This window comes from Apteryx rowi, unplaced genomic scaffold (assembly GCF_003343035.1).
Source record: "Apteryx rowi isolate R43461 unplaced genomic scaffold, aptRow1 scaffold_4, whole genome shotgun sequence".
NCBI classification, from domain to species: domain Eukaryota; kingdom Metazoa; phylum Chordata; class Aves; order Apterygiformes; family Apterygidae; genus Apteryx; species Apteryx rowi.
The window spans coordinates 9,389,555-9,403,715 of record NW_020450529.1 but is presented as its reverse complement, the minus strand read 5'-3'; the positions used below and the strand labels follow the sequence as shown (position 1 = coordinate 9,403,715).

Below are 14,161 nucleotides of genomic sequence, written 5' to 3'. Positions count from 1 at the left end.
CCTCCCTCCGAGCTCTCCACAGTTGTATTTTGAAGGTTGGATTCTGCACCAGGAAATGTCAGGTTATGTTTAGGACTGTCTCTCACAGGGCCAGTAGTGGCATGGGTTGTTTTTAACATCCTTTGGGGGAATGGAAATGGCAAATTCTTGTTTGCAAAAATAATTTATGAAGCTGCAGCCTCCTTTGRCTGCTAGTGAACCATGGATATTGCTGTCCCACATGCCATAAAGAGAAAATGAAACAAAGAAATCAGCCAGTCTCATTTTGGCACCCAACGCCTGGCTACCAATCTCAGAACCAAAGAGCGGCAGTGCATGATACAGGCGTTTAAGTTTTGCTGAAAATAAAAAATACTGTAGATTTCCTTGAAAATAAAATGTCAAAGGGCCAAATAGTGAACAAAGGAAAGAAGCGGCAGTCGATCTGCCTCTCTGCTATGCATCATCTGGCCATATGGTTCTTGGTCTTCTTCCTATTTTTATTAGTGAGGTGAAGAATAACACAACCTGCCTCCCCAAAGACACAGTGACAGCAGTTATTTAATGGAAGTGTCAGTAGGAATAACAAACCAGGTGCTACAGAGATCCTTACTAATACCTAACCATAAATGCATTGTGTTCTTTTACACCCACAGATTTCAGTGCAGTCACAAACAGCTCCGAAATTGCATTTCTCAAAAACCTCATAATTTGGACACAGCTCCCTGTCAGTGCAGAGAGGATTGCTGCTGGTAAGCAGGTCTCAGCCTAAGCTAAGTCTCTCTGATCAGACTTCTGTTGTTTTTTTCCTTTTCCTTCCAGTTATAATTTGCTGATTATTGAGAACAGTCAGCTAGATCACTCCCAATGACTTCAACCCCATTAAGGCTTTATCTGGGACTCAAGAGTATCTGATTAGGAGCAGCGATAAAAACTTGGCCATGCTGATGTCAACAGCATCCAGGATTTCTCTCCATCTACTGTCTCCTGGAGGTGATGTAAATCTGTACTGCGTGAGGCTATGATCTGCTCCTAGGGAGAATGCTTCCTTACACAAGGGTCTCTGGGGAGTTCAGCTGACTGCTTGGTAAAAAAAACTGTTTTGAGCTCCCAGGCCTGCTGCTCTAGGTGGGAATGATGTCCAAAGGAGTGCAACACTAGCCTGACTGTTCTTATGCCACATGTGAAATCCGCTGSAATAGCAAGTCTTGTGCCCTTACTGAGGGAGTATTTACCTTGAGACAGGGAACTGTGGCACCCAGCAGCCCAGAGAACTGCACAAATCCATTTAGGACAATTTTTGGCTTCTTTTATATGCCATCATCCACCTTACTGCCCAACATGTGTTGCAAGTTTGACAAGGAAGGCTTAGATACACACTTACAGATCTAGCTGGAGCAGTTTAGGAGGTTATTTTCCCACAGCTGAGATGTCATAAGGGATTTTGGAAGCACCTTCTGTCCCAGCTCATCAGGGACATTCCAAGAAATGCACATCGCAACAGCTTCATTTGTAGTTACAGCTTCACTTGTAGTTAAAAATCTCTTGATTTTTAACTGGTGATTCCTTCATGGGTTTCTCCACCCAGTAAGAAAAGGACCTGGGGACTGCATCAAACTACTTATGTGCTTGTTAATACATAAGTTTTTTTTTTTTTTTTTACCTTGGCAATTTGCTCTGCCATTTGAAGACGTCCATCTAACTCGCGTCTGATCTGTGCTGCTTGCTCATCTGGGTTGTCCAGCTGTATAAAAACAAAAAGGAAATCAAGGTGAAAAAGTCAAACAACGCAGCACCTTTAGAAGCAATTCAGTTGCTCAGCACTATATTGTCCATTAATAATTGCAGACAGCTAGTGCTGAAGGGCCCTGCTCAGGGACAAGGCACCACAAAAAGTATGCATACAACTATTTGAACCTGCAGAGAGGCAGGGTGTCCTCCAGAAGAAAGACTTTGCCATTTCTTTTATTTCATGTGCTTTGATTAGATTTAGCAGCCCCATTTGCTGAAACCTCAGAGAACCCGGTTCCTTTGGCATCACCTCCTCCTCCAGTTCTTCACGTTCGGGTCTGCGTGCAGGGCCGCTCGGAGCAGCAGGGTGGTGTGAATCTGCGCCTGGAAAGCGCCAGGAAAAAATGCTGTGTTTGCCTCTCCCGCGTGTCTGGAGGAGCGGGGGACAGGCTGCCCTGGGAGTTTTGCTCCCGTTACTTTTGCTGCTGCGAGGCACACCCTCCTCGCCGCAGACTGCCTTGCTCTGGGACAGCCTGTAATTAAGCAGTGCTGAGCGATGGGGAAGGCATTTCGTGGCAGCTAACGAATAAGGGCTGAAGGTGAAGCTGAGAGTCTTGGATGCGGGGGTCGACAGACGTCTAAAAGCACTCAACCAAGAGAGATCAGCCACACAGTTAGGAACCACCATAACATACCTGGGTGAGGGCTTTCCCCCCCCCCCCCCTTTTTTTTTTTTAAAAGGGTAATTCCCTTAATTTCTTTCCTTCTCTTTAATTTAAACAATTATTTGTTCATGCATTTATTTCCCAGAGACTGCTTTCCACACTGACCTTTCCTGAACATTTAAAAAGCAGTGGCCCAAAACAAAAGACTTCACTAGGGCAAATCTCCCTTTGACAAAACCACACAGCTTGTTTGGGAGATCTGTGAGGCTGCTGCACTGGGCAACAGCATCATTTCAAGGGGAGTAAGAGATCACATGCGGTACAGACAGCATGTACAAAACGTATTCGCTCAGATCAAGAAGAAGAAAGAAAAAGGTGTTATTTATGGTTTGCAGGCCCATAATCACATCCTTGTGCTTCATCCATAAGCACTCCAAACACATTTTAGTTTGAGTCCAGTGTCCATCCTTCCACAGATGCTGGCCTTCCCACTCAGCACATCTTTGGTAATTTATACCAGGCAAAGTTGTGCCTGATTGGGTTAAGCAGCTGTATGAAGTACTCTGGGTGGGAATTTGCACGGAATAATAGTTTTGCAGTGATTTAGCAGCAATGCCCTGACATGCTGCTAGTGCGACACGGGCGCTTGGGAGGCTGCAATCCTCCCAGCACCACGGCAGGTCACACCAGCAGCTCCAGATGCCTAAGCCAACTGCTCTCCTGCCCCTACTTTGCAGCTGGAATAAGACAGAAGAAACCAGAAGAGGTTCAACAGAAATGCACAGCAATACTATTTGCTTGTTGTCTTTCTCTATGCCTCCATACCGCTAAACCCCCGTGCTACCACCCAATTCATGCAATCAGCTTTCCTACAGCTTTCAGCAGAGCCCTTTTTTGCAACGCACTGCCTCCAACCGTGTGGTTCAGTGTTTTGCGCCTGCCTGGCTCTGAAAGGTCTCCTGAGGGTAAAAAGTTGTTTGTGCCCGTTAAGCAAGCCATTACAGCATACATGTAAGACACAGTGACTGCTGAAGAGCAGCTTCACATCCATAGGACTCAGGGGCAGCTGTTTTCTTTTTTAGTGGGAATACATTGATATAAAATACAAAACAACAAAAAAGCACAAGATCAGAACTAGACCCCCAAAGAAGCTGATAGCTGCTGTAACAAGGCGGCAATTTTATAGCTGCCTTCCAGACTCTACCGACTCTTTAGACTCTTTCGGGGCAATTTCAGCCACAGCACAAGGCTAAAAACATGCAGCAGCAGCCAGCAGTCACAGCACTGCTCCCTCTCATGAGAAATAAAACCAAGCTCGGCGGTGCTGACCGCTTCCACACCGTCTTGGTTCATCTCTTCTTGCAAACACTACTTCATGCAAGAGGGGACTGGCTCCTCCATCCAAATCCCATTTCCTAGCACTTCTTGAGGAGACGGGTGACTCACAAATCAAAGGTCAGGGCCAAGGTATTACTTTTCTGAAAGCTCCAAGTTCATCTTTGCCCCTTTTTTAAAATACTGCCTACAGAAAGTAACCTCTTGAGCCGTTCCTGAATCAGCCAGATGGTTTGAGGGCAGCTGCCTTATTTTTCTAATTATTGACCCCTTCTGGCTACCAGGAAACAAAATTGCCACAAGCCACTGTATGTTAGCTCTTGCAATGACAGCTACCCATAAATGAGTTTTATAAGCTGGCTTGGGGTTGCTGTAACTACCTCTCTATGTTTTATCCTCCTCTGGAGACAAACTGTTTTAGAGAACAAATGCTCGGCTGGTGCAGTGCAGTCTGGAAAGTTACAGCTACAGAAATGATAGAAGTTTCAGTTCTCAGACTGACGAGTTATGAGCTCTTCTGTTAGAGCTTCCTGAACGTGCTGAAATACACTGTTTCCCCCCAGATCCGCAGCTGTTCCATGGCATTTTCTCGGCTCTCTGCTTGTATAACCTAAATGTCCTCTCTTTCTCATACACGCTTAGGCTCATGTATATCTGCATACATTCAGGAGTACATCTGCATATGTTTCACCACAGACGATTTTCCAGAGAGCTGACATTCATTATGACTGAGACTGAGGGAAAATATATTTTTGATTAATTTTTGAAAGCCTCCATTGCAGATTTAATTAAAACAGGAAAACTACAAAGCGTCCTGACCCTGATCCAAATTCCACCGAAGCTTCAATGATCTCTGGCCTGACCACCTAGATTTCATTCACTCCAGCTGCACCATAAGCATTTAATAATCTGGCTTCTTCACCTTTATATTCCTGATCACCAAACCAGTAAAGAGCCATGAGCCACCAGCACCTTTCAGGATCAATTCCCCCCAACAATTTTTCCATGGACTTCCACTGATCGGAACAAACTCCTGCTGCAAGTATCTTTCAGAGCTGCCTAATGAAGGGTAGAAAATGTACAACCCCAGATTTCCATTTCTTTGCAACTCAGAAAGAGAAGGCATTATTTTGAATTTCATCTGAGCTACAGTAATTGAGGTTAATCGCACATTACCCAAAATAACTCGCATGCTAAATTTAGAAATCAAAGATGCTGCTTGGGAGGAGAGCTGTTTTTGCAGTGTGATAATGAGCCAGCAAACTGGCTCACACTTTCTGCACTCTCTTGATTTTGCAGATGTTCTCCAGTAATGCCACAGGTGGCGAGAACTCTGCCACTGAAGGATGCGACTGCAGAGGACTGTTTTTCTTAGGAGGCAACGCCCGTGGCAGCCACCTCATTTTCAGCCGAGCGGGTAAGGTATTCTTTTTCAGAGCTATGTGCTGCTATTCCTGTCAAGATTCATTAGTGATGTGGCCAAGCCAGGTAACTTGGTCCTTAAAAAATAAAAAAAAAAAGAAAAAATCCAGGCTGTATTTTCAATGACTTTGCATGATAGCTCCATGGCAAAAACCGATCTTTGGGAAACCAGTCACAAAGAGCTTTAGTGACAGTCTGTCATGGCACACAGAACATTTTCTTCTCATTATATAAGGAATGGTACTAACAAGACAGTCCCTGTTTGCAGTCCTTATGTACTGTCCTGGCAGTTTCAGAAAGACTTCTTGTGACTAAGAGGAGCAGGGCCAACAGCTCAGAGCCACTTACTGCTCCTCAGCCTTGGAAGGCTCCTGCTAACATCAAAGGAAGCTGAGTATGTTTTACACAGTCCTAATACTACATGAAGCCATTAAGAGATTAACACTGGTGCCCATAAAATATACTTTGCTTGTGAAATAAGGTAAGGGGCAAACATAATGCATGCTATCTAAGCAATACTGAACATCCAAGTAAGGCAAAACGGATCCTAATATCATTAAAACTCAGTTTCTTGACTAGAGAACCAGCTATTTTTTTTCTGCAGTATGTATGCCCACTTTATATTCAAATACTTGACAGCCAAACACATAAATGATTTACAAAGTCAAGGAGAAATTGAATTAGTTTCGTTCTGCATTATGACTATGTCATGAGTGTGCTATGAATAAAGCAAAGATATAAATCATAAGGTTGCCCCAGTCAATTAAATGTGAAAAGTATTATAAATTTCAGCATATATATGATTTGTCATACGCACTGGGCTTTTCTTCAGCAGCATGCCACAAATGTATGACGTACATAATTTGCAATTCTCAACCGATGATTACACAACTGCCTGCTGGTAAATTAGATGTTTTCATAGGTCTACCCGCATACGGCATTAGTTCACTCTGCTTGCCCTGCAGAGATTATCTACGTTGGTGTTACAGCTGCTAAAGTAAAACAATAAAAATAAAATAAAATTATGCAGATTAGATTCTGACTGGAACCCAAAATTTATCAGAATCGCAGTTAGTCTGTCACTAAATGCATAGCAAGGCATATGCATACTTTTTAACCAAATGCTGACTATTCATTTGCAAGGAAAAGATCTGTCGAAAGACAGCTTTTTACATATAAACTGCTAATAAGGAATCAATTTTAAGGTACACTAGTAATATGAAACAGGTTGATAATTTTCATCATGTGATTTTGAACAGGTGACAGTTTTAATCCCCACTAAAGAACAGTTGCTTGTATTTAGAAGAACACCTTTCCTTCCATAACCCTGAATCAAATTCTAAGACTTTTCCTAACGCTGTCCCAAGGGGATGGAAGATAATTTCTCTACACCTTTCAAAGGCAGAAAAAAAGGCAAACAAACAAACCTAATTAAGTCATAAGATCTGCATAAGTAAGATGCATAAGTGCAAATCAAATCCATGCCTAAACTATTTGCTTTGCCTGTAAGACAGCTCCTGTGAACCACCTAAGCTGGGCCTTATAATAAACAACAAGTCCACGCTCACTTCCACTCGCCTGAGGAAAAGCCTGCGGCATTTCAAGGATATTAACAGAGTTAATGGAGACTTTAAATTCCACTGTATTTGGAGTCAAAGCGTTATATATTTAAAGCTCCAGTTTATCACAGCTTAAAACCAAGCCACTAGGAACGCAGCCCTGGCTCTGAAGGCAACTCCGGGGAGCAGAGCAGGCTGCTGCGCTCTTTTTCTTCCTTATTATGCCCAAGGCTGTTTTGCTCCATTTAATACCTCTGGCCAAGGCGACTGCCCGAGGATGGCCGCGGGTATGGTTCTCTGCCGTCGGGACTTAACCGCCAAAGCTAGTGGTGATGCAGCCGATCAAAGCCCCCTGCTTCTGTGGGAGGAAACACGGAAACGATGGGTGAGCAAGCGGTAGCTACGTTCCAGCTCTGCCACCAGGACAAGCAACGTGTGATTTAGAGCACTCAGCAGTTAGTTAAGTAAAAGAAGAATTGATCTGGCTGTCCCATCAAACGTATATTGATGGGGTACCCTCCCCATAAACACACACAATTTAAACACAACACACAATTTATACAAACGTTAGGGACACAGACTAAAATACTGCACTCGGGGTACAGCACTGCGAAGCTTCAGTATGTTTAAGTCACCATAGCAAATAGCACTATTGGAAATAACTTTTTTTACAAGCTGCAGGGATTTATAAYGACAGAATGCAACAGACAGATACAACTTGCAATTATTAGCCTGACATTTACAACACACAACGTGGAAGTGACAGGTATTGTTGGCATAATTGTCATCAGCCACAGGAGAGAAGCCAGAAAGCATTGGGACCTTTTAACAGTTTAATCCCTTCCTGCCAGTCACTTTTAATGCTGAATACTGCTTCCCAGCAAGTGGAGTAAATGTCACCAAGTCTTGACTCCTGAAGCATAACAGGGGCCTGTCTAAAAGCATTTCCCCTCCCTTTGCAGGAGGTTACAATGGGGTTGTGTGTCCAGCCCTTGCCTCCTGCAGCAATCAAGCCACGAGCAATGCAGTTCTGGAAAACCACATTTTAAATGTGTCGGCAATGCATGCACTTAGTTACAACATAAGACTTGCTGCATCAGAAACAGAAATAAATCCAGCTCTTCACCAAGGACGCTAAAAGTCAAAGCATTTAGTCCTGGTCTCCATGAAATCAAGAGCCACTTCTTATGCTGATTTCAGTCCTGCAGGATGAAAAATTGGAGGTGGAATTAGAGAAGATAGAAGATACCACAAAATACAACCAGAGAGAATTTAAGTATTTCACTCTCTCCCTCTGCCCAGAGTCTCCACAACTGCCTAATGCCACCATGGCAGCACTAGGGCATGCACAAGCTCAACGGCAGCCAAGGAGCTTTGGAGTCATCTGTGCTCTAGCTTGCAGCAGGGATCAGCTGTCCCTGCCGACATTTTAAGCACACAGCAGATCAGATCCCTGCTTGCACAGCCAGGGATCAGGCTGAAGGCACAACGCAAACTGGCTGCTATCAGTCGGGTACCTTCCTGGGGGAGGGCATTCGCGGCAGCCTCTGTATTTAGTCAAGAAGATGACACTTTAATTTTCTAGCTCCCTGTGTACAGCATGCCACTATTCAGCCAAACAGGTTCCAAAAATCCCAGTTTGTGAATGAATTTTCCCAGTGTGGAGGGCAAGGATGAAATGACCTGCTGTGAGCTGCTTAAATCCTTACCGAACCTGCCTACATGGAGCACTACCTTGGTGCTGAAGCACCARCCTGGTCATCCATCCAGTCAAATAGCTGTGCCATGTTATGCACACAGGGTTATGTGTGCTGGGAAGAGAGAGCTTCAAGGCCCTCGTCCTTTGACGCACCATGAGCTATKTAGCTCAGCAAATGCTTGATTAAATATTTCAAAGTAAACACGCTGTATGCGAAGGCTGAACAAGATCACAATACAGGCGACAATTTTGGCGCTTTGGTGTAGGGCTTTAGGAGACATCTTTGTCTAGTAAAAGGTGGTTTCACTTTGTTATGCACCACGAGAGGAAATATTGAAAAATTCATAAGGCCCCTTCACTTAATAATTAATCTATCAGTCAAGACATACTAGTAACTCATGGTATCTGGCACCACGCAGGGCTCCAGCTGAAAGAAACACATGGCCCCCCAAAGYGATGCATTGCACGGAGGAAGCCCTCAGTTCCTTATCAGAAAACCACTGCTCTAAGAGATAACGCAGACACCTTTGACATGAGACAGGACAAGTCTGTACTGTGAACAACACATGGCACCCAAAAACACATGCAGGGCCACAGATACAGATTAACTGTAACATCCTTTTCCCATAGAAACACCTATGATTGAGTAAATATTCTTCCATACGAGCAACAAAGGGAACAAGGAGAGCACCGTTTTGTGTTCGAGGTCCTGAACTCGGCTGGTTTCTCTGAACAAGAAACTGGAGGATCTAAATATTCCCTCTTTTGAGCAGAGCTGGGATGCTGAACTTCCTTTTAAATTGGAAACGTGAACGATGTTAAGCTGTCTTGGTAGCTTAAAGTCACTAATACCCTGGGCAACATGCTAATCCTCTGTGCAGCAAATTACAACCCTAGGACCGTCAGCTGTCTTGGGATTTGAAATGACATAGAGGAAAAGGAAGCGTGGATAGCTTTTCAAGGGTTACACACCTCCCCGTGTCAGCAAAATTAGCATTTCTTGTAAGGGGCTGGGCACCACCATCACACAGCCCAAATGGGGATTCAACAGCTCACACCGACTGCTCAAGGGAGGATTTCAGAAGAGCCTGAAGGGAASAAGCAGGACAAGTCCTCCTGCAAATTCTCTGGCCACCCACTAAAACGCTGTCCATGAAGCAGGGGAGGGGATTAATGCCTGAGGAAAGGAGGGAGTATAGAGGAGATTTTGGCAGAGCTAGAAACAGGGCTCCAGGGAGTGCTGGAGACAGGCGGGACCTCCCCCCTTCCTCCCCCCCCCCTTTTTTTAAATTTCCACAAAATATTTACTACAAAGCACAGAAATTGGGGACAAAAATGAGTCTTAGAGGAAAAATCTCTGAGTTAAGATCTTGGGCTCCAGTCTACCGAATGAGGCCAGGGGAAGCTCACTCTTCTACCTCTGCTAGCTCCCAGCACAGAAACGAAGGCGGCATCTGCTCAGGACCTCTGCTGAAGCCAACGTGAAGAGCTGCACGACTGACGACACTCGTTTCCTAACATTTTTGTTGCAAGTAGAAAATGTTGTTCCTTCTCTCTCCCACGACCCAAATTCATCTTTTTGGTTCAGTCCCTGACAGAGAGGTTGAGGATCTCCCTTCTAATTCCTCCAGACAGCCCCTTTTCCCAGGATGCAGGTGCCACCTCGCTGCTGGGAACACAGGGTACAGCGGAGAGCACCGGTACCCCCGATTTCTGCATGGACAGAGGTGGAGGAGGACCGTGCATAAGCCCTGCCTCTTCCTCAGGCCTCAAGGCCGCAGTGGCTGTGGGTGTTGGTCAAACAAAAGTGGTTCCTGGCACATTTTCCTCCGCGTGAATTTTGCTAGTTTTACAGCACCGTTGCTTCTCGGCACGTGGTGGGACTGGAGGGGATCTCTGTACGCCTGTCTCCTGTGAAGAAGGGCTCTGTAACGGCACCGTGTCAGTCTGTCCGACAGGCTGTACGCCGTTATTGCAGAGGGGGTCTCTCGACGCGCACAGACAGTCCCTTCTTTCAGGAGCTGCTGCCAAAAAATGGATTCCCAGAAAGCAACTGAGCCTCGTTTACCCTCTCCAGTGAGAAGGATTAAAATGAAAAGAGGTTTCTGTGGTAGCTCCTCTCAGAAACCCTCACCGCGTGCAGAACTAGCAGCAAAGGCGGACGCCTGCTTTCCCGGTTTGCTCAGGGAGAATCTTCCAAGGCAGATCACGCTGTTTGTCTCAGAGGGACGCCGAGGCAGACCGCCGCGTCGGTGCAACGCTCGCAGCGAGGTCCCAGCCCCCGCGGAGCCGATGGCAGCACAGAAAACGCAGCGGCGCTTGGCCCGACCTGCCAGAGCACAGCGTCCGCGCCGGCCTGCAGGCACGCGGCGGCCGGGTCGCTCGAGCCAGGCAGCGAGTGCCCTGCCTGGCCCCCGGGGAACGGCATCTCTCCACTGCACGCCGAGAAGCGGCAGCTGCGCCTAACACAACCTCTCGGGGCTGCGCCTCTACACCTGGCTCCCTGCGTGAAAGGGATCTCGCCAAAACCGCCTCCCCATGCGGCAAGATCCCCCACTGAAATCCATAGCCAGGCACAGCACAGACAAGGCTGGCTGGAAGAAGCGCACGAAGAGGGATTTATCTTTGCGCTGGTCCGTGTAACCACGGCTGTTACAACGGGCGGGAAGAGAAGCCGGCTGTGCCTGCTGCCCAGGACAGAGGCTTCCAGACAGCACCAGCCTTCTGCGAGCTGCTGCAGGGATGAGGTGGTTAAGCACCAAGACGCACTCCCAGGAGGACTGCTCTCCAAGTGACGCCGTGTAGCTAAAAGACGCTCAAGGATACTGCTCCTTTGGCCAGACTTCCTAAAATCAGTCTTTTAGGCCGAGAGTCATGCAGAATATTTCTAGTACAATGCAAAATTCCCCTTAATTCAAGGGATTACAAACTGCACCTATTACTTCATCCAACTTTTCTTTTTTATAAGATACACAATAGTTTTGACTAACAGCTGTAGCAGAAAGAAATAAGATTTAAAGCAGAAAAGCTTCAGGGTTCCAGCTCTGCAACAATATAGCTTTTAGGTGGTGCTTTTCAAAAAAAGGATAACAGCCTAATTAAGAATGTACATGTTTGCATACCAGCTAGAAAATATGTAATCTTACAAAACTTTGGGAGAGGTGAACAAAAAACTCATCAATCCAGTGAGAAAATTCCAACAAAGCCATCAGATGTTTGTGAGTGGAAGAGACTGTTGTTCCACTCAACTGTTTTAATTCTCAGACTATTTGGCAACGTAATTGCTATGTGCCCAACCGGTTTTAAACTGGGCAARAGCCAGCCAGCATAATTCTTTGTTTACATTTTACAAAATCCATTAGGTAATTCAGCAAGGGGGCTCGACGCTGCCCCGGTGTGCGCGCACCCAGCTGCGCCCTCACCCCGATGCACCCCAAGGCCTTCGGCATCCCGTGGGGCGACACAGACCCGCTCCTCCGGAGCCGGGCTGCAGAAGAGCCCCGCGCCATTTTCCACCTCCTTATGTAAAATCCGACCTTCTGCAGGAAGCCAGTYGCTCTCAAACGAGGCCGGGCATCGCCAGGCGTTCGCTAAGCAGCTGCGGATCACTGCCTGCTCCTGTTATCCCAGCGAGCTTCTGTGTTATCTAATGAACCAAGGCTGCCGTAAGAAAGCGGTTAAAGAGCTCTGGGGGCGACTGATTTAAGACTGATGTTTCCTTCTGCAAGACGAGAAATCTTATTTCACAGTTCACGAGCTGCAGGGCTGTGCGCGGATCCTTGCGTGAAAACGTTAGCCCTGCAGGTACGGTCACCCCCTCCTCTCCCGCGTGCCGAGTCCCGTAGCAAAGCAACACAGCGCTGTGTTTTTACCAGCCGCCTCGGCCGCTCGGGCTCTTTGCGTGCCGCACAAGCGCACAAAAGCCGCGAGCACGCGTGCTTTCCCAGACGAGGCCGAGAGCTCCAGCCTCAAGGTGACTCCAAACTAATTGCCATGGGGATGGATGCTGCCCGCTAAACCCACCGGGCCAGGCTCACCCGCGCGCGGGTCTGGGGCCCGGCCGCCACCAAGCCGGCCAGGGCGTTCTCCAACGCGGGCAGCCAGGGCGGCCGCGGGGGCCGGGCAGCGCCGGGTGCTGGCCCTGTGCTCTGGCGCGGGAGCTGCTGCGGCCCGAGGGTACGCGTGGGCCTTTGGGCATCAGCAGCCTGAGCTGATCATCTGGGGGAGGAGAGGATTTCTGGCAGCGTCTTCGCCTTTCGATTCGCCTCCTTTCGCTGCCATTAGGAGCGGTGACCAAGCTGGCTGCCTTTCTTTGCTACGAGCAGAGGATTTGCACGCCCTCCTTCGCGCTGGCAGCAGCGCACGCGGCTACCCGCTGCTAATCTGCAATGCGTTGCTTGATAGATCAGCACGTGYGCACGGCACTGCAAGGAGAGGCGGCAGCAAAGCACCCTGCACAAACCCTGTGTACAAAAAAGGGGAAGAAATCCCCTTGTGTTGGGTCAGTCACCGGCCCCTGTGGGAACACACCGGGTTTGCAGCTTTGCCAGGAAAGCTGACGCAAGCAAGCTTAGCAAACAGCTTTCCAGCAGGTTGTGCAAAGATACCTACAGATTTATGAGGAATGATAAATCAAAAATAAATGAAAAACAGATTCAGCAAAATGGAGAGGAGGAGGAGAAGTGTTGTCTGCCTTCGCAAATGATTTGCAAGCTATTTAAAAAAACTGATGGAAAACCACTTCCATCTGAAAGGAACATCCTTTCAATCTGTGTTTAAAAAGCTTCTGAACCCCAGAAATCCCTCTGTAAGATCATCCATGAGAGGTATACGACACCAGAAGGGCTTAAAAACTAAGCTGCGCAGAGGCTTCTGACCTCGGAGAGAGCCTTAATACTCGCTTTTTATGGTACTGCGTAACAACACTTTGAGGCCTGTGGCGAGCATATGCCTAGCACAAGCACCACATAAGACAAATTGGAGGTCTCGCTAGCTCATGCAGCTCGGCAGATTGCGATATTTAGCTTGCTTACGTTTCCTTAAAGCTAAACTTCAGTAGGAAGGGAAACACATGAATTTTCAATACACACGACACTAAACTACTATTCAATTTCAAATCATTTTTATAGCTAGAATTAGCTACAATTAACTCACCCCCAACAACAAGGAGGAAAGATCTACATACCCTCATATCCTGATCTTTTGACTAAAAGCTTAATGGTAAATACAAAGAATAAACAAATTGCAAGAACTGAAGCTAAACAAGCGGTCACGTAACTYGAAATGGGCCCCAGTCTTTGGAGCTAAAGCAACTTGCAGAAGGACCTGTCCTAGCACAGTTGTCACTCAACAGGTTTAAAGATGCAAACAAGATGTGGGAATGTCCCCAAAGGTGCACAAGTTACTCRCAAGGTGAGGGCAAGGGTCCTGCAAAGAATATATGCTTTCCATATCTGCTTAAAATGTGCTAGGGGCCTGGTCTCAATGTCTCTCAGTTCAAACAAAACTTTCATTTTCTTGCTCTTTCATGATSTATTGAGAGATTTTTAGACTGGCCTCTATGACTGAAGCATTTGAAAACCTTCCACAAACAACAGGAGGTAGTTTCTGGTGAGTGTTACAGAGTAACAGCGTTTTTACATATTTCAAGTCAAAACCTCTATTTGCTGATGCTTACCAGAGGGACAGAGGCAGGTATTTAGGGAGGAAAAGGTGTCCCGATATGAGTGTCATTCCTGCAGGGGAAAGACTTTTCAAAGTGGAGGCCTTCA

General features: G+C 46.7%; 1 protein-coding gene across 7 annotated transcripts in view; it reads right to left on the bottom strand.

The window, feature by feature from the left end:
- The window catches only part of CADPS (calcium dependent secretion activator), a 196,134-nt gene that overhangs the window by 148,360 nt on the left and 33,613 nt on the right, over window positions 1-14,161 (bottom strand). For all 7 annotated transcript variants that reach the window (XM_026074973.1, XM_026074975.1, XM_026074974.1 and 4 more), the window contains exon 3: window positions 1,643-1,723. In XM_026074973.1, coding sequence (XP_025930758.1) covers window positions 1,643-1,723 — 81 coding nt within the window. The remainder of the gene's footprint in view (window positions 1-1,642; window positions 1,724-14,161) is intronic.